The sequence below is a fragment of the Lottia gigantea genome (genome assembly GCF_000327385.1).
Source record: "Lottia gigantea unplaced genomic scaffold LOTGIsca_1, whole genome shotgun sequence".
Lineage (NCBI taxonomy): Eukaryota > Metazoa > Mollusca > Gastropoda > Lottiidae > Lottia > Lottia gigantea.
In genome coordinates, this window is record NW_008706746.1 from 9060991 (window position 1) to 9081400 (window position 20410).

At 33.5% G+C, this 20410-nt stretch overlaps 2 protein-coding genes across 2 annotated transcripts; one reads left to right on the forward strand and one right to left on the reverse strand.

Moving 5' to 3' along the window:
- Positions 1–408: 408 nt before the first annotated feature.
- On the reverse strand, positions 409–1948 carry LOTGIDRAFT_228148 (hypothetical protein). The gene is made up of 3 exons (XM_009045965.1): positions 1845–1948; positions 1516–1548; positions 409–1173 (listed from the first exon to the last, which is right to left on the reverse strand). Exons 1-3 carry the CDS (start codon positions 1873–1875, stop codon positions 488–490), a joined length of 750 nt encoding a protein of 249 aa, XP_009044213.1. The 5' UTR covers positions 1876–1948; the 3' UTR covers positions 409–487.
- Positions 1949–10370: 8422 nt separating this feature from the next.
- On the forward strand, positions 10371–18450 carry LOTGIDRAFT_228149 (hypothetical protein; the record flags this gene model as incomplete). The annotated part of the gene is made up of 7 exons (XM_009045966.1): positions 10371–10685; positions 11580–11739; positions 15267–15283; positions 16231–16323; positions 16890–17024; positions 17632–17676; positions 18110–18450. The coding sequence occupies 7 exons, from the start codon at positions 10371–10373 to the stop codon at positions 18173–18175; spliced, it is 831 nt and encodes a 276-aa protein (XP_009044214.1). The 3' UTR covers positions 18176–18450.
- Positions 18451–20410: the final 1960 nt, after the last annotated feature.

The following is a 20410-nucleotide window of genomic DNA, read 5'->3' on the forward strand; positions in this document are numbered from 1 at the left end:
AACTGTCAAAAGCACTTATTCAAACGCTGAGCGATAATCAAGCAGTATTAGTTAGAACATCTTTTACGACTTTTGCGTTTTATTTATATCAGATTGTACAATTTCGGCCCTTCCAGCCAATTTGGAGCCACATCTACAATGAAGTTCAATGTGGCCCATTTCCTCCCGCTGGGTAAAACGCCGGTACAGCCAAATTTCTCCAACAGAAACGCTACTACCCGCCCCTCTCTTTCTCGTACTCGTTAGACGTTCGAAATGAAAAAAATGCAGGGAGCGGAGAGAGACAATAACGAAATAGTAAGGATGTATAGGGGGCGATGGTAATGCAATCGATCCAGGATCCTGAATAGGGTAATAGTAAAGAAGGTTTAACATCTCGACGCTACTTCAAATACGTGATAAGATATTAATGTTCAATAAAAGTTTATTTCATATAATAATAATATGACTCAAGACTCGTCGAGTTGTATTACAATATCTTTTATGATTAGTTTTGAATCAAGTTTCCAAAATGTTGAATGTATTCATCAACGCTGAGCTGGGAATCTTGATTTTTGTCTGCTGCATCAAAAAGAAGAATCACGTCATCAACAGAACAGCTTACAGAGATGTTTGGACAAATGTTTTCTGGGGGAGTACTTCTCATTGGGAACATGTGGCGTACTTCTGTTTCTTCCAAATTTCCATTCTTGTTTTTGTCGGCCAATCTAAATTCCAATTTAAATTCTTCTCTAGTCAAGATATTATCATCATTTTCATCTATAATCAAGAAATCTCTCTCAGCCTGGACAAAAGACTGTATCTTCATTACTGGTCCAGTTGTTTCATTCATTCTAGAAGAATAGATCGTCAAGAATTCTTGTAAATCCACTATATTTCCGGTACCGGGGACCATCTCAAACACTGCATTGACATCTATATCATTAAGAACACCGTCATTGTTTGCGTCCCATGCTAGGAAGACTTCCATAGGAAATCTGGGTGTATCTGGGTTGGCCTCTACCTCTTCATATGTAATGTCACCATCACCATTTATATCATCTATTCGAATGTATCTATGACAATTGTGGTGCGTTAAAACATTGTCGTCATCAAAATCAACCATATAATATTCTTTACGTATTTTAAGCAGGCTCGAGACTCCCGCCTCGCTTCTGATATTCGTCAGGATAGCTGAAAAAAAAAATTTTTTTGCCACCTTACAATAGCAAAATACAAAATAGAACATATCCTTCCACCATTAATTCACATAGTTCTAGCTTGTTTAGAAAGATTTATACCATCAGCTTGCCGAAGTGCACACCATCTTGTAACGTGATCAGCATTGAAATTGGTTGCTTCAATGGAGGTTCACTAGGCCTATCCTGGTGTTTGACAATAACAAGTCCGGTTATTTTGACATTTTGACAAAACTGACATATCGTCACTGATATATCGTCACGTTTAGGACCAGCTTTGTCGGGCTATTGACTGAGAAAAGAGATATACATAAAAACAATACAGAATATATTTTACCTGAATACACCTGGTGTACAGCACAGAGATAAACTGAAAAATACAAGATTTATATTGTGGTATGAATCGCTTTAATTGTTTTCGTCTGAACAAACATTCTATACTAGCACTCTTAACCCATCACTGTGGACAGCAGATTAACAGGCTTCCTTTACAATACTAATATCACATCACTATAATAGTATATATAGTCATTTCCAGCTCTGTTTTGTGAAGATTTTACACACCTTCGAAGATGCACTTTTTCTAACATAATATTAAATTACCTTACGATGACTGTAAATTAATGTTGGGTATCATAAAGTAATTCATATATATTATTATCTTACCAAAAAATATAACAGTTACCCGGTTTACCATGTTGTCAGTATAACAGCTCGTTTAGTAGTAACTCAACTTGTGGTGGTAGTGGTAGATGACAAGTTAACGTCCGCTTCCAAGTGAAATCAACTTGTCTACAACTCGAACCTTTATACCTTATATCCCTATACAACAACCAATAATAGCCTTCTGAGCTGCCATCAAAAATAAGCCTGATTAATTAAGTTTCGTGAACTCATTTCTCTTAGTAATTTTTTTATGAATAAAACTCATTTCATTATTTTATCAATTATTTTAAAAAAAATTACTTAAAAAGATACTACCTCTAAAAATCAACATAAATTCTTACTTTTGCTCAAACTTGACCAATAATTGAATAGATACATCAGTTGAATTACCTAGTGTCATAATAATCAGACAGAATCCCTGTATCATTCGGTAAATTGGAGTCTGTTCAGCAATATTACGCTGTCAAATCTGATTCGATTAAGAAACCGAAACAGATTTTGTCTGCAGGATAGATAAAACTGAAAATTTTGTCATGATGGCGATAAGCAGCTGCCCCACCCAACCCCACCTTAAAAAGAATAAATGAGTATTAGTATTTTATGCCTTTATTGCCTTTTTATGGATAGACATCCCGACTGAAATGTGTCGAAATGAGAAACTGTCATATTGTATATAGATGGTATGTGAAAATATTACAATATAAGGGTGTCAACCTATTTTTGTCTATCCCAGAAACGGAGTAATCATTTAAGACGCCAGTTAAGCGGAAGTTATCAGAGTAACGTAGCTTCAGAATCAATTTGCTCGATTACCGTATATGGATTCGATTAGGTGCTTGGATCAATGCAATGCATGCCTGTTTATTTAACCAATGATCACAAATTGTAGCTGTAGGAGAGTGTATTCTTAAAGCTAGAATTCCTATAAAAGAAATTCTTCTCTCTACATTAATGAGAAAAACCATTTTCTAAAACATCTATTTATTCTGCTTCTCGTAACCTTATACTCATAGAGTAATTTACGGAATGTCATCTTTTCCGCAGTTTAAAGGGATTAGACAGTGTTTTTTATAAACTTTTTTTTTGTGTATCAGGGACACTGGTAGCATCAATTTGCACCATTCCGATTTTCAATGGTTCCCACAATTGCACTAAATGTAAGCCTTTTAATGATGTCATTATTTCAAATGTACTTAGTAAAGCCCTTTTCGACAGTGTCGTCTTAAAACGCTTAGTTTTAGTGCAATGGTAGGAACTACAGAAGTTTGATTGTAAATTGGAATGGTGCATATGGATGATGTTATTTACCCCGATACAAATAAAAAGTTTTGTAAATCTTTTTACAATCCCTTGAAGTGTCCAAATCATGATCCATACAATGAAGAACCTAACGGCAGGCTATAAAAAAGACTACTATCTGTGACTCATAAAAGTATAGCATTTGGTTCTACCCGACTCTCCGTCCCTTTGCAGCGTATCTCGGTAATCTTGAAACGTAGATGACCTGAACAATAACCTTTCCCAAAGATAATGTTTTTAACCAACCAAAGTGTGTCATATAAAACTCGCTTTTAGATAAAATATGGAATTGTGGGGTAGCGAAACCAAAAGCCGAAACTACTCTCGTGCATATTTTCTATTAACTTGTCAATCAATTTGTACCATCATTAATATGCATAACATATTATCTTTATAATTATAAAAATATCAAAATTAATTAAAACACATCACTGCACTAGATAATAATGAACATTTAGTTAAACAATTTATTTGTTAATAGGTTTAAATATATATAGCAGTTCTCTTTTTAATTATTTAATATACTTATTGTCGAATTATATTATCGAATCAGCAATTGAAGAGCAGAGATCAAGAGGCGTCTCATGTCAAGAAAAAGGTGCAAAACCCATTCGGTCATTGGCGATTTCAAATTTTGAGGGGTATATAACAATAGTTATTCAAGAATTTCAAGGGGAATTACTCTAGTATTAAATCCGAAAAATTTCACAAATGGTCGCTTTTCGAGCTTCGAAATGGCATGGTTCTTCAAGCGATCATGTAGATAAATATTAGTTGACACTGGACACCAATCGAATAAAATTAGATTACAATCTTTTTTGCTTCCTGATGTTTTAAGTTTACATTTTAATCTAAGAAATTTTCTACCAAAAACCTGTCTTAAAGGTAGTACTTTTAACCAGTCAAAGCGTTTCATGTAAAATAAAGAATTGTGGGATAGCGAGACCCATAGAGGTTGTATATTGCTCTATTTTAGGTTTCGATATCACCCTCTTCCCTATTTTATCAAGACACGTTTTGATTGATTGAAAGTACTAATATTGGGCCTGGCTTTTGATAGAAAACCTCTTAGATTATAATGTAGACTTATAATATCAGAAAACAAAAAAATATACGGAATTGTAATCTCATTTTAACTAGATTTAAATTGACACATACTTGACTGAAAAAGTCGTCCCTTGTGATGTTATCAGTTCATCTGTTAATAAAGGATATTTGTAATCCTGCATCGAGAATGGTTGCTGCAGCAGACAAAAATCAAGATTCCCAGCTCAGCGTTGATGAATACATTCAACATTTTGGAAACTTGATTCAAAACTAATCATAAAAGATATTGTTATATGACTCGGCGAGTCTTGAATCATATTATTATTATATAAAATAAAATTTTATTGAGTATTGATATATTATCTCGTATTTTATACAATCTTATTACACTAGAGTTTCAGACAGAATGACCGAAATATAACTAAAAATAAAATTGCCCCTCCGGATACTTCCGACTCCCCGCCCCCTTCCTCTTCTAACACTCTGCCTGACAACAATTTTGCAAATGAATAACAACTTAAATTCTACCAGCTGGATCTTGGCCAAACTTCTCGGCATTGATATTTCAAAGATTATTTGTAACCAATATACATATAATATATCCATGACTCAAATCAACCCCCCAAAATAGCGCATCTGTCCTTTTAAACCCATCCCCAAAAGTGAAATTTGTCCCTCAAGTACAAGACTTGTACCTCACAATAAAGAACCTGGGTAAGACTTGTACCTTATTTACCAGATCTTCTCAACCCGGGGAGGAATTACTACCAAAGGGGGAAATGGGGAGGAATCGCTGAGCCCATGGATGGAAATTGGAGGAAAAATGATTTACGTCATTTACCCCGGACATTCGTCCTTGGGGTCACATTGAACTATATTAGATGGAGCCTGTAGGGGATTCTATAAAGCTATCAACATTAGAAACTGTACTAATTAGAGACGAAGGTGGGCATTAATCTCATACATATATTAACTTAACTTATCAACATATAATCTCATTAATATGCATAACATATTATATGTATAATTAAAACAAGTTATAATCAAATAAAATATCTCACTGGATGAACTGTGTCTTGCCTATAGTTAGACATCCCAATAGTTACAGCTTTTAACAACACTTTTAACGGTTGAATACGAAAGCCGGATCGTGCTACAGTCAGCGATAGTAAAATATTAAGTTGATTTGATGATTGTTAAACTTTAACTGAGCACATTGGTATGTTGTTCGCGTGCTTTACAGACGTATAGGACACGTGGAATCTCTTTATCAGAACAAACTTTGGAAATACATGTATGATGGATATAATCATAATAGGAATGAAGGGATTGCTGCCTTGCTACACGGAATCAATAATTAGTCATTTTCACGAAATTTTGACAAAAGAATTTTGTCCGACACATGAAATGAAATATCGAACTCTTGCAAATAATCACATGATTTGCTTTTTCAAAATATATTTTTATACGCTCACATGGAAATGTGGACGTATATAGCCGTCGCCCCTGTCCATACGTCGGTTGGTCGGTCCTCTGTCCGTCCACATTTGTGGTATGCACGATAGAGGCTACAGTTTTTATCTAATCTTGATGAAACTTGGTATGCATGTATGTACTGATGAGATCTCGGCCAAGTGCGAAATTGGTAATATTTGAATGAACGGTTTCTGAGTTATTGCCCTTGACTTAGTATAAATGCGTTAAAATTGCCTTGTATACCCAATGAACGCTACAATTTTGATCCCATCTTGATGAAACTTAGTATGCATGTATATATTTATGAGATTTCGGTCAGGTTCGAAGTTGTTAATAATTGGATGCACGATTTCAGGGTTATTGCCCTTGACTTAGTAAAACAAGCTTGTAGGCTCTTTATAGACTACAATTTTTTTTCCGATATTGATGAAACTTAATATTCATGTATATATTCATGAGATATCGGTCAAGTTTGAATTTGGTTATAATTAGATGAACGGTTTTGGAGTCATTGCCCTTGATTTAGTAAAAAAGAATTTCTAACCTAATTATGAGATTTTTGCCCGAAAAACTCTTTATGGGCTGCGAGGAGGGCGACTGTACCCTCTGTCCCCACCCCCTTTGGCTCCGCCACTGCACCATTACACCCTATTATATATTGTAAGATCAGGAGACATCATGGTTACACATCTGATTAGAGCAAGCAACGTCTATGGTTTACATCCTATAGGGAATTGTGCAAAATGTCTACATTATAGTGTGTGGTCAGAACTGCAGCCAACTCTATGTCCTTTTTCACCGATTGTATTTTTGTGTATCAGTCTACAGCTTTTAATTAAAATTTCATTTAAATCATGCAATTGTAGAGTTATGTCAGAAAATTATAAATTTTGTGGAACAAGAGTTTCCCTTTTAAACAACAATTAATGGAATTCACTTTCAAAATGATTAGCCAACTCCTCTGTGTCTCTTTTAATTCCTGTAGAATAGATTGTGCGATAGATTAAGAGATAGAACAAGCTGTATCATAAAGTGAAAATAATTTGGTTGAATTTAATAAAACTTGTATTGATGTAAAACTTGTTGTATATGAAATTTTATATCATATAATAACTATTAAGTAAATACATTCTGATAATAAATAATACTTAAAAATGAAAAGGTGTAAAAATCTAGTTGTTACTCGGTGATTGAATTGGGGTTTCTTCAAGTCGAGGCTATGTCATACTGTGATTCTCTGTGTCTGATCCCGTGACAAAATAAGAAAATATAATTCCCAAACTATGAATGACAGCTGTGTCCATTTTAGTATCCAACTACTTCTTGGAATAAAACATTCAAGCTCCTGGCAAATTCTAATTAATTTCTGAGACCAAGATGCGCTTGATCGAAAGGATGGTGAATGTATCGCTTCAATCCGTTTAGAATATTCTATCACTCAGCAATCGGCTTAAAGGGACAGATTCACCATCAATTTCATCAATCATACCCTAGTCTCAGAAACTGGGTTTTTAACAATCCATATATTTGCAATGGCACAAGTTTCTAATTTAGAAAAATGTTGTAGTTTTTTATTTTTTCTTTGTTCCCATGTTCAAAATTATCTCTCCAGGCTTTATGCCCCGAGCTTCGTGATTATTAGCTTATCAGATAAGCTTATTAGTCTGTTATTAGTCTATATCTGCCCTAGAGCGTTTAATTGTTTCTGAATTATGATAGGGTTTTATATAATGTAATGTATTTGTATTGATAAGGATTGTAAAGAGGTTTTCTAGAAATTGTATGTGTATAAGAGACACTGATAGCATCAATATGCACCAGTCTTAAATTATCCTGATATACAGACCTAGCATAGAAATCGATTAATGAATAAATATCTACTTTTAGAATTAGAGGCATGAGTGTTAGACAACCATGCGACTATTTTAGGCCTGCTAAAGTAACGTATATACAATAATACAGTTAATATAATCAAACTCGGATTAAATTCGAGACATATTTGATTGGTTAATCTTACTTCAGTCATATACTTGACCAACGAACTACTCGTAACCTTTTCATTTTTCATAGGCTCTTAATTTTAGTATGGTCCGAAACTACTGATTCTTATACTAGTCTCTGATATTTTCGACATATATGATATGGAATATTTTCAGCCGACACATCTCATCGGCGAAATAGCTCAATGGTAGGCCTATATACATCTTTACATGATTGATTTTTGCCTCTTAAATAAGGAAAATACGACATGCCTTTACGATCAATGTCACAGATGTTCGAGAACGATTTCAGAGTAAGAATATCAACCATTAAATTAGTTTTAAGTCGTAATTATCTAGCTTACTAAATTGAAATTGTATAGGCCTTATAGCCAGGTAGGTCGCTATCATTTTCACGGGGAGGGGGGGGGGGGGGGGTGAGGTACAAGCGTTGGGGTTCTTAAAATTCCTATGCCACTAGCGTACACCTCACATAGAAACGCCACTGATAAGTATCGTTTTCTCTAACATAATATTGAATTATCTTTAGGATGATTGTAAATTGGTGTTGGACATCGGTCTAATACCACACCTAGAACCTCAGTATATGACTAGCTGAAAAAAAAAACGATTACCAGTTGATTGTGGCTGCTATGTTCTGTTACCTTTTACAAAATATCGGAGCAAGGGACTAAATATAAGCCGAGGATACATGTACGCTGTAACTTATCATGATAAAGGGTTTCCATTCAATTATTAGGGCCTATATTTCCACATCATTTTTTTTTCTATAATCTCATTATATGATATCCACCTACGTGGTTTTAATTTCTGATTTTATCACATTTCATATTGGAACTCATTCATCACCCTTGCCTTCGGGAAGCCTAGCGAGCAATTACAAAAAAAGCCTAAGTTACGGAGAGTCCACACAGCAAATATTTCAATATAGGCCTACATATTTCGTCGCTCTCGTGTCTCTTTTTCATATTCTATGTGGTGTTTCAAGTTATATTAGATGTTTTCAAGGGTTTGTCTGCAAAACACAGACACCAAGTGTAGTTGCTGTTGATGGTTGTTATTACCCAACCGGCAATATCTTCAAGTGGCCCTTTCTCTGCAGCTTTAGATACAATTAAGTCACGTGACGTGCACTAACAGTGTCATTATTATTAAATTGATTATTGAGCTGGATAATCAGGTCTAGTTTACTTTACTTGGGCAACACGTCAACAGGTACCCTTTCTTACTGTGGCAAAGGAGGAAATGTTTAAGACCCCAGAACATTTATATATTTTAATGTATTGAAACAGGTTAGAAATCGTAGTTTTGATTTGTATTATCATTTGTGAAGTTAATAGCTGGAACTATATATAGACTAGCTTGTGTATTTTAAGTGTGTAACCTCGATTGAGCCTTCTATTCAAGTTTTTGTGTTCACCTATAATTTACGGTGTGTGTAATTTGCATAGATTTGGCCTTCGTTGCAACGAAGTGTAAATTGTACATTTTTGATATGCTGTAATTGAGTAAAACCATGACCGTTCCATTGTCTTAAAGGGGGGTGGGGGTGGTGCGGAGAAGTTGAAATGTTTGGAAAGTATGTAGCTAAGCTAATATTAATATTGATGATAAGGTACCTGTGACTATTTTACCTCATGCTAGTCTAGAAAACTGATCAGGCCTTTAAGTTGCATTTAGTTTTATGGAACAAAATTCACAGATAGGCCTAAAAGTTTTACGTCCGAGGACGAAGGGAAAACATGTCAAAACAAATGTTGCATTTAACCAGTGATTGTTGTTACAAAGCTAGCTGTGTCTATATTTAGACTTTTCAAATTACCATTCATTGTATGATGTGTTTAATGTGTGTATTTGATATAATAATTTATCTTATCTTATCATGCATATCATATCTCTTCACAAGTTTCATTTAATGAATTTTGATATGAATTTAAAAACAATTTTGTAAGTTAAATTTAATGTGAAAAAGTTAAACCAAAATATTTTTATATTGCTTGGAAATTTGCTTTGTATTGAAAGATAAGCTAATTGATAAAGTGTGTCCATACTCCATGGTTATTTTTATCAAAATTTATTCTAAGACTTTTAGTTTGAAACCAATATTCCATTTCATATAATAATTAATAAATCCTAATTTATACACAAGATTGGAATAACTTATTTTTATAATCCCTGAACCCATGGAAAGTATGTTGGGTAAGGAAAATGTCTCAATATCTCAAAAAAAGTATTCTTATCAGTAACTCTCAAAACTGTATGACAAGAAAATTAAGATATTCAGTATAAGTGTCAGTTTTAGGTATAAACCACATTAAATGTATCAGTTGATCTCCTATTATTTTAAAAATAGATGAAGAGTGTGTTTTGTATCAACAATTCAAAGATCTACTTGCAAAGATTCCTTTTTCTGATAAATTTTAGTTTATCTCAGACCCTCAGGCCAGTGTTAAAGACATATCAAGTATCAGTTTCATTTATGTTTTGTATATGTTTATTTCTCTCTTTTTTGTAGGAAGCCTATTGAATAGAATAACAGTAAGTTATAACAACTCAAAGTCCTTCAGGTGTATGTTTTCATGTACATTTCTTCTATATTTTAGGGAAGCCTATTGAATATAACATTGATATTAAATAACAGCAAGTTTGGTCAAGGAACATAATTTTGATGCCTTCCATAAAGATAGAAGGATCAGAGAACACAATGACATCTTCAAACGGAAGAGGCGCCTTGCGACCAAGTGGTCGTTCACCACCATTCTTATTAATAGGACTAAGTGTAGCCTTGTGTATTATTGGGTTTAATTATTGGAGTGTGTCTTCACGGAACTCAGAACTTTTAACTCAAATTACTATATTGAAAAGGGAGGTGACAAATCAAGCCACAATGAAAATCACTGCAGAAAAGCGTTTGGAAGAAGTTGGGTCGAGAGCTAGCAAGTATCTTGATGAAAAGAATAAATGTATGACGGATAGACGTTCAATTCAGGAAAATGCTGATGATTGTGTTGAAAGTAGTGTGAGTAGATTCCATTTATTTTAGAGATTACCACAAAATTTTATTGAAATGCAGTGTAGGGTTTATTTTCTGCAGGTTACTAGGCCTAAATTTTGTCATTCATGATCTGACAAGAATTATGTTTGAGTCGTGTTCTGAAAAATTGGTGCTAGGGCTGGGTATAGATTACCTAATTGTGATCAATTATTGATGACAGACTACCAATCAATAATGAATTAATAATGAAAAATAGTTTAATTGAACAACACTACAAATACTATATTAAAAACATGCCAAAAATTCTTAATTTCATGGGCTACTTTTGCTTCATAGAGGTATATTCTTGCTTTGATCAGTTATTATAGGTTATTGTGAGCAAGTTATGTGCTGAAGGAAAGCTATGTGGAAGAGATGACTACTTGTTAAAGGGTGCAGTGGATGATGATCGATTATGAAATTTGGTTATCGATAATCAAAAGTATAAATCGATTATTTCAATCATTTTACCAAGCCCTAATTCTGACCCAATAACATCAAAAGTTGTTGTCTCTTATGGTACAGAGCAGTTGATAGGTTAAATATCAAAATACCCAAAACAGAAGATGCATAACAATTTTGCTAGATCATGTATAGTCACCCATTGAAGAAACACGAAAAAAATTATTCAGATTTGCATATTAATCAGATTGCCCCGTTTTTTTTATTTGATTGCTAAATGCTTCACTGTAATTAGCTGCAGTTAATTAGAATGGAAATTAGGGCTATTCATGTCGGACTATATCTTCTAAATAATCATCTCAAATTTGTTCTCATTTGAACAATTTTTATCAAAATAAGTAACTGTGTTTATGTGGATGTTAAATCACGAAACAATGACTTTGAAAATTCTTGAAAATATATATTTTTCCTCTCCAGAAAGCATGTGAAGCTGATAGAAGTGGACTAAATGAAAGATTGCAACAAGTTGAATCAGGTTTACAAGAGGAAATAATGAAGAATACTCAATCAGAAAAAAAATGTGATCTTAAGCAAGTTATCTTTTTTATTTTACACCTAAAGGTGCCCTTTGCATATGGTTGGAAATAATGAAATTGGTCATCTGTTCCAAATACAACTAACAATTCAGTCGCATTGGAGTTGCATTAACAACTGCTGTTGATGTGCAAAAACACCTTCAAACTAAAACGACCTTGCAAGAACCATATTTTCCTGGTTTACTATCATTGATGCTCAATAGGCTATCAAAGTCATATATATGGCTCTCATGTTGAGTCTTTTTTTGCAACAAAAGGAAATTAAAAAAAACAATTACTGAAGAGCCAAAGTGCAAAACGAAACCCAGAAAAGTGGCTAGAAGAGTAAACATACCCTCCCTGGCGCCACATGACACTTCAAGGAAATGGTCATTTAATATACAGCGGAGCCACATTTACCGGCAAATTTCTGTTCAGTGTGCAAATTACTGGTTGTATTATGCTATTGGTCATAATTAGAGTTATGTCTCTTCTAATTCAAAACGCCTGCTTTCATGTATGCAACTCCTGATAGATAATTTTTTGCCAACCACAGTTGTACTGAAAATGGATTGGTAATTTACATAAAAAATACTAAATTCTTGTTCCTAGATTCTTGTTATTAGATTTGGGCTCCTCTGTATTAGAGTTATAAGACATGTTATAGAGATGTTGCTAATGAAATGTTTTTGGGATTATTTCAGGGCGTGCAAACAACCAATTGGCAACATTATTAATATTTTAACTAATTCTATTGGTAAAGATGCAGTTAGAAACCCTTTGATCCAAAATGGAATAGACGTTACCTCTTTATTCAAGGACTTAGTGTAAGTGACCATCATATTGATTTATCTAAGTATAAACACTCCAATTTTTTCATAGAAGCTGCTTAGTGATATGCTTAAACAATTGCTAAGAAGGTATACTGACACAATGGGCATGCTCTATTCTATTTTTATAATAATATGCATTGCTGAAACCAAAACATAAATTTGGCAGATTTAAAGGGATACCATCAATTTGCACCATTCCCATTTTCAATCAGATGTCTGTGGTTCTTGCAATTCCAGCAACACTGTGTTTTATTACATCACTATCGCAAAGGTCCTTATACTTATATATCAATAGCAGCTTTCAATAGTGAAGTCATAAAACGCTTACTTTTAATGGAATTGCATATACTTATACATATGTAAACAATAACAATCATGGATCAAAGAATAAGCATACCTTCCAATAGTAATTAGCCTTTCAGTGGGAAAATAGATAAATAAAGAACTCTTCTATCTTGTGGTTCAAGAGTATAATTGGTTGCCTGTGACATTATTAGCTATATAATTAAGAGAATTGATGTTTTTAAAGATTTCTGTTTGAGTTTGCTTTGTATTTACAGGGGAAGTCACAGTATGCTGGGTAACAAACAATATAGTCCACAAGAAGATTCAAACCAAACTAAGTTTAATTTTATGCCAAACCAGCAACAGCAGCAAGTTGGACAAGAACAGCTGGCTAATCAGGGACAGCAACCAGGACAACAGCCAGGACAAGAGCAAGGACAACAAGCAAGGCAAGAGCCGCAAGCTGGAGAGGGACAACAACCAGGGCAACAGCAAGCTGGTCAGGGACAACAAATAGGACAACAGCAAGGACAACAGCAAGCTGGACAGGGACAACACGCAGGGCAAGAGCAAGGACAACAGCAAGCTGGGCAAGAGCGAGGACAACAGCAAGCTGGGCAAGGCCAACAGCCAGGGCAAGAGCAAGGACAGCAGCAAGCTGGATGGGGACAACAAGCAGGGCAAGAGCAAGGACAACATGCAGGGCAAGAGCAAGGACAACAGCAAGCTAGGCAGGGACAACAGCCAGGGCAAGAGCAAGGACAACAGCAAGCTGGGCAGGGCCAACAGCCAGGGCAAGAGCAAGGACAACAGCAAGCTGGGCAGGGCCAACAGCCAGGACAAGAGCAGGGACAACAGCAAGTTTTACAGAATCTACATCAACAACTAGGGCAAAAGCCAGGACAACAGCAAGCTGGACAAGAACAACAGCCAGGACAAGAGCAAGGACAACAGCAAGCTGGGCAGGGCCAACAGCCAGGACAAGAGCAGGGACAGCAGGAAGTTTTACAGGATTTACAACAAAAACTAGGGCAAAAGCCAGGAACAGAGGGCCCACAAGGACAAAAGACTGGACAGGGAAGCTTAAAGCCAGACCAGCAAATTGGTAGTCTTAAATTAGGACAGAGTCTCCCAGGGCTTCCTGATCATCTAAAACCCTCTGATGATGTTAAAAGCAAAAATGAAGAGTCTCCTGTAAAAAGTAAAACAAATTCTCCAGAATTGAGAAATGAACAAGTTAAGACTACAGGTAATCCAGAGCAAAGTTTTGACTTGAAAAACCAGCTTAATAAACCTGATGCTGAGTCAAAAGGTACTGATTTTTGAACTTATTCTTTTTTCTTTCTGTGTTTTCATTTCAATGATCCTAAAATCAAAGAATGTAAATTGCTTCTGACAAACTTGAGAAACATACATCATACAGTCAAGTAGTTGTCACCTTTGTGACAATTTGACCTTAAAGAATGATAGGAAGGAATAATTGAGATGAAATTGTCTCTTTGATTCTTTTATATAGTAAATAGAATCTATCTATTAGTGTCCTTGCCTATTGACTTTTTATACGCCCACACGTAAGATGGGCGTATATTGTAATCAGTCCGTCCGTCCGTCCATCCGTTCACATTTGGCTCGTGCTCACTCTACAGGCTACAGTTCTTTATGGATTCTTTTGATTTTTATTTTGTGTGTCAATGTCATTATGAAGATGATCCCTATTGATTTTCGTGATGATCGGATAATTTTTCACCGAAATATCGTGTCTGACTTGACGTTTTTCTCTATTAGCTATATTGTGCCACTCGTGCTCACGCTACAGGCTACAATTTTTTACAGATTCTTTTGATTTTTATTTTGTGTGTCAATGTCATTATGAAGATGATCCCTATTGATTTTCGTGATGATCGGATAATATTTCACCGAAATATCGTGTCTGACTTGACGTTTTTCTGTATTAGCTATATTGTGCAACTCGTGCTCACTCTACAGACTACAATTCTTTACAGATTCTTTTGATTTTTATTTTGTATGTCTATGTCGTTATGAAGATGATCCCTATTGATTTTCATGATGATCTATCGATGTTCATGATGATCGGATAATTTTTCACCGAAATATCGTGTCTGACCTGACGTTTTACTCTATTAGCTATATTGTGCAACTCGTGCTCACTCTACAGGCTACAATTCTTTACAGATTCTTTTGATTTTTATTTTGTATGTCAATGTCATTATGAAGATGATCCCTATCGATTTTCGCGATGATCGGATAATATTTCACCGAAATATGGTGTCTGACTTGACGTTTCACTCTATTAGCTATATTGTGCAACCCTGTAGTCACTAAAGACTGTTTAATCATTTCTGACAGCTGCCAGTGGGCGTATGTTACCTTGCCTGGCAAGGTATCTTTCTATTGTTTGATTAAACTAAGTAATTAAGCATTAATAAGATGGTTTTTTCCTTTTATTTTAGCTAAAACGGATAAAAAGGTAAGCATGTTACTTTAATTATTTTCTTTACATTTTAATGTAGGGACATGTTTTTTTATCAGGACACGTTTTAATGGTGAGACGCATTTTAATTGTATTTAATACATAATACAGGTACACTACTTTACAAGATCTGCTAGATTTGGATTCAGATTCTAAATTTTCACTGAAGCTGTTGGAAAAAAAAGAAGGAAATACATCAACATGAAGATGATCGGTTTTGGAGTTATTGCCCTTGACTTATTTAGAAATAGGTCAAATTTGACTTATATCCACAATAGAGGCTACAGTTTTTATCCAATCTTGATGAAACTTGGTATTAGTGAATATATTGATAAGATCTAAGTATTTGGTAATAGTCTGAGGAACATTTTTGGAGTTATTATCCTTGACTTAGTAAAAACTCTTCAAATTTGGCTTGTAGGCAAGATAGAGTCTACAGTTTTCATCTAATCTTGATAAAACTTGGTATGCATGTATATATTGATGAGGTCTCAGTCAATAATAATCAGATGTGACTTATTGCTCTTGACTTAATAAAAACATCAAATTTGGCTTCTAGACAGGATATAGTCTTTTTCCGATGTTGATGAGACTTATGCATGTATATATCGAGCTATCTTTCACAAGGATAACAACTTAATAACAACGATCCTTTCTTCCAATCAGGGGTAATTTCAAAATTTTTATGCGTTGCACTTTGTAGTGTAGCATAAAACTTTCAGAGAATTATGATTTCAGTCATTCTATTCAGCCAGGCTTCAACAACAGGGATAACATAAAAGAAAATCACGAAATAGTATTATTTGGGGGAAAGGTGGAACGAAATGGGATCAAGGATCCCACAAAAGAAAATGGTTGAAAACCCCTGCATTAAATTGACTGTATCTTTAATATTATTTATGGTTTTCAAAAAGAATTTTCTGGATTTTGTTTGTATATCATAGAATTATAAAGCTTTTATTTGTCCTATTCTAACTTTCCTGTCTGCAGCTCCTACAATTTCCGTTATAAAACATTCTTATGACGTTAATCTACAAGTACAAGGGTCATGCGTGACATCATAAGGTGGTCAAGTCTTAAACAATCTAATAAGAATTAAATTCCAATTCAAATTTTTTGTTCTTCTTATACTTTTTCGTAATCTGTCAAGTTTTCTTCTGCAGTCCTGTTCTAATGATTTTACTTTAAACCAATCAAAGCATGTCATGTAGGACCCTTTTTTTGCTAAAAATGATGAATTATGGGATAACGAAACTCAAAGAGACTGTCTTGTTGCTATACTTGTGGTTTAGCTATCCCACAATTTGTCATTATCAAGAAACTGGTTCTAACACAATTTAATTTTTTTAAAATAGCTTAATAAGAATGAGACAGTGTAGGAAATTGATTGTTTTGTTTATTTAAAACAAACAAACAAATAAACAAATAAATTACAATGGAGACAACAATATTACAAAAAGAAACAAATTTGTTTTCTAATTATAAGTACATGTAGATTGCGTCTTTAGTCTGTATTATATATTAAGTATATGGTGGTGCTTTAAATCCTACATTTAGTTATATTTCTACTCTCAAACCCTGCTTTTATTATTATTTATCTTAGGATCAATTTCCACTTGAAACTGTAGACAAATCTCACCTTAATTTCATCAGTGAACATAGAATAGGTTTTCAACCAGCTCATCAGATCCTTAATCCTAGACAGGAAGCTGTAAAAGATTATGATTATGATATGCAGGTAGCCAATTTAATTAGTTTGCTTTTTTTATCAGAATGCAAATCCAATTAGTAGAATAGTTAATGGTATTCTAAAGAGGTTTTCTTAAAATTGTATGTATCTCGGGGACACTAGTATCATAAATTGGCACCATTTCAATTTTCATTCAGATATCTGTAGCTCTTACAATTCCACTAAAACTATGTGGTTACTATGACTTCACCATCACAAAGGTCCTTTTTATCAATGATAGCTTTTGCGACAGAGACATCTTAAAACGTTTACTTTTTGTGGAATTGCAAGAACAGGACTTCTGACTGAAACTTGAATCGGTGTCAGTGTCCCCGATATGCATAAAGATTTCTGAAAATCTCTGCACAATCCTTTAAGTTATATCCCTTGCATGTCATAGGCATTGGATTATGAAAACACAATTTTTTTTTAGAAAACCTCTTTCCCTTTTTATAACTTTATAATTTTTACTCGAATTTTAGTTTGATATTAGATTTCTTTATTAGGTTTTGTAAAATTAGACCCTGCATTTGGAATGGTGGTATTATTTGGTATTTTATAGGATTAATTGCAATATAACCTGGGAATAAAATGTCCAATTATTCATGTGTTTTAGGATGATGAACCAGGGCAAAAAAGTAAAGAACAGAAAGATAAGCCTGTAAGTATTTAAAGACATTGATACAATATGTCCATCATCTGGAGGTTACTTTGCTAACTTATTACTGTTCAACAACACTGTTCAACATCTTAGTATCACCAAAATTCAGTTGTCCATCATTGACTGAATGTCTCAGTCTCCTAAACTTTAATAAACTGAAGGCCAAAAGAAACGAAAATACAGCTCATCACGTGGTGTGACCCCCCCCCCTGGTTCTGTCCGTTCTAGGCCTGTCTGTCTGTAACATTGTATCAAGTTTGTTACAGTAACACAGGAACAACCAAAGATTCTTGTGATGTGAGCGTGGCTGGCTTCCACCTATACCATCCTCAGTGCTTCATGTTTATTATAACTTGTAAAGATTTTATTCTTTTGAGAAAAATAGGAACCCAATCCTTACCTCTCTTAGTTATTATAATAATTATTTCATTAGAATGTAGTAATAGAAGAAAGCAGTATTGATAAATTGAAGAAACAACTGGAAGAACAAGAACATTAAAGAACAATGTGATATCTCATACCACAATATTTATTTTTCTACTGGAATCATCTTGTGGAATCTGTCATCATGTGTTTTAAAATCATTTCTGGGGACAATTTCATGAATATCTATCAGTTTTAATATTTTAATTATGCAAGTGGTAAATAAATATAATTGATTAGTGTCTACCAATCAGATTAATGCATTTACTAGATTTGGGATTTTTAGTAAAGATTTGTGTAATTTAATGTAACAAGTTACTTTTCAACTAATGGCCACTTTCTAGTAAAAATATTTTTGTGAAGTTTGCTTCAGCACTGTGTGAATTTTGAGGGTAAAGATAGATATGGTGTTACTCTCTACTTAGTCTCATTCCTTTTTGTAACAGAAACTTACTCATGTATTGCTTCTAATTGTGCGTTAATTTGGTTTTAATCTTTTACATTGTTTTGTTTCTTTTGACTGTACTTACTTTGGATCAGCGAAGGGATACACATATTCAAGTCTGGGTATGCAGACAACTAGAGATAGTAATATATGAAATAACTTGGTCAAAAAAAATAATATTTTAAAGGGACTTATTTTATAAGAGATCCTCAATTTTTCAGGGGGAAATGTTCTTAGCACCTTTAAATAATATAGATGCTTCATATTATTCAATTGTAATATTACACATTTTACTTGAAATCATGATGGAGGCCTTGTTTCAATATTCCCTATGGCATGTAATATGTGTTGAAATGATGCATATCTTTCACAACGAAAATATAATGTTGTATAGTTTTTGTTATATCCCATTAAAAAATAATGAAAAATGCACAAATTGTATATACATTGTATTTGATAAAGTTTGACTTGTTATGGTAAAAGATGCCCTTGGACAGTGTCTGTTTTTATTTATATTTGGCCAACATTTTGACTTTGTAATAGTGTGCAGGAGTTCAAATTTTTCTTCAAAAAGTTTCAAACTTGATAACAAGTATATATATTCATCAGTTGGACTTGCCAGTTTCCATTACTAAAGAATAGAATCTCTATATGACACAATATATCCATTAAACTAAGAAATTATATTAGGCCTGTTTCAAAATTACTTAGTTTAATGGAATATTACTTAATTTTATGAATTTATTGGATTATGGAGGATGAAATTTTGACACCAGGTAAGTTCACTGATGAACAAAGACTCATTTTGGCCAAGTTTAAAAATTATCCTTTAATCCCTATTTTAATTTCTTTTTCAGTAAAAGTAATTTAGTTGGTAATTTTATTGTATTTGTTATGTTGGGAAAATATATATAGTTTTTGTTATTATTTTTAGTATTCTGTTTGCGAGCTTTTGGTCTCCCTTTTTAAACAATATATGAGATATGTTTAGATATATCCTTCTGTGAATTACATTGATTGTTTAGATTCACTGATGTTTCAGTATATAGTATGTATGTATATAAGAATTAAAGCATCAACATTCCATATGAATTCTAGGCCATGTCAGAAACTAATGTTTGTCAGGGCAAAACAAAATTAAATTGTGTATTAGTACATATTAAAACATTCCAGACCAGATTTTACCACAAACAATTGATGCATAAATTGGCAACTGGAGAATAATTTGGAATAAATAAACAGATGTATTTGGTTTAATACTAACTAAACTCATCAGTATTGTGTTTTTAAGTTTTTCTCATAAATCATAGAATATTTTGGACATCCAAAAATATTTTTGCAGATAAAATAATGTAAATCTATTTAAGTAATAAAAAAAAAAATAAGATACATTATTTTTGTATTAATTTATAAAATCTTGCTTTATATTATATGTTTGTGAAGTTTCTCAGTTTCTCTTGAATATTCACTTTAAAATGCTGAATTGATGATGTAATTGCTTTTTAACATAGCTCACCTCTTAACTGCTTACATTTTAATATATATACATGAAATCATTTGTTCAATTTGTTTTTTCCAATCACTGAGTGGCATATACCTTGTTGAGCTTATTTATGGAGTTCTTGTTAACATTTATAGTAGCATATAATAGTTTTAATAGGTGGGAAATAACTAGACAAATTTATAGAATATCAGTCTATTTAAAATTAAACCAAACTTTTGTTCTGGTTTATTTTTTATTAGCTTTTATTTTTATTATTGCCACTTCAGTTAAGGTTGAACATTCGTCAAATTAACCTTTTGACCTAACCTGATAAACACTGTGTCACAAAATGCCAGCACTGGAGAGGGTAGAAATTCAATTGG

Coding starts and splice junctions, on each gene's coding strand:
- LOTGIDRAFT_228148 (XM_009045965.1), bottom strand. CDS start 1,875: ATGGTAAACCGGGTAACTGTTATATTTTTTG. Junction 1,549..1,844: donor GGTAACTGTTATATTTTTTG/GTAAGATAATAA, acceptor TGTATTTTTCAG/TTTATCTCTGTGCTGTACAC. Junction 1,174..1,515: donor TGTACACCAGGTGTATTCAG/GTAAAATATATT, acceptor TTTTTTTTTCAG/CTATCCTGACGAATATCAGA.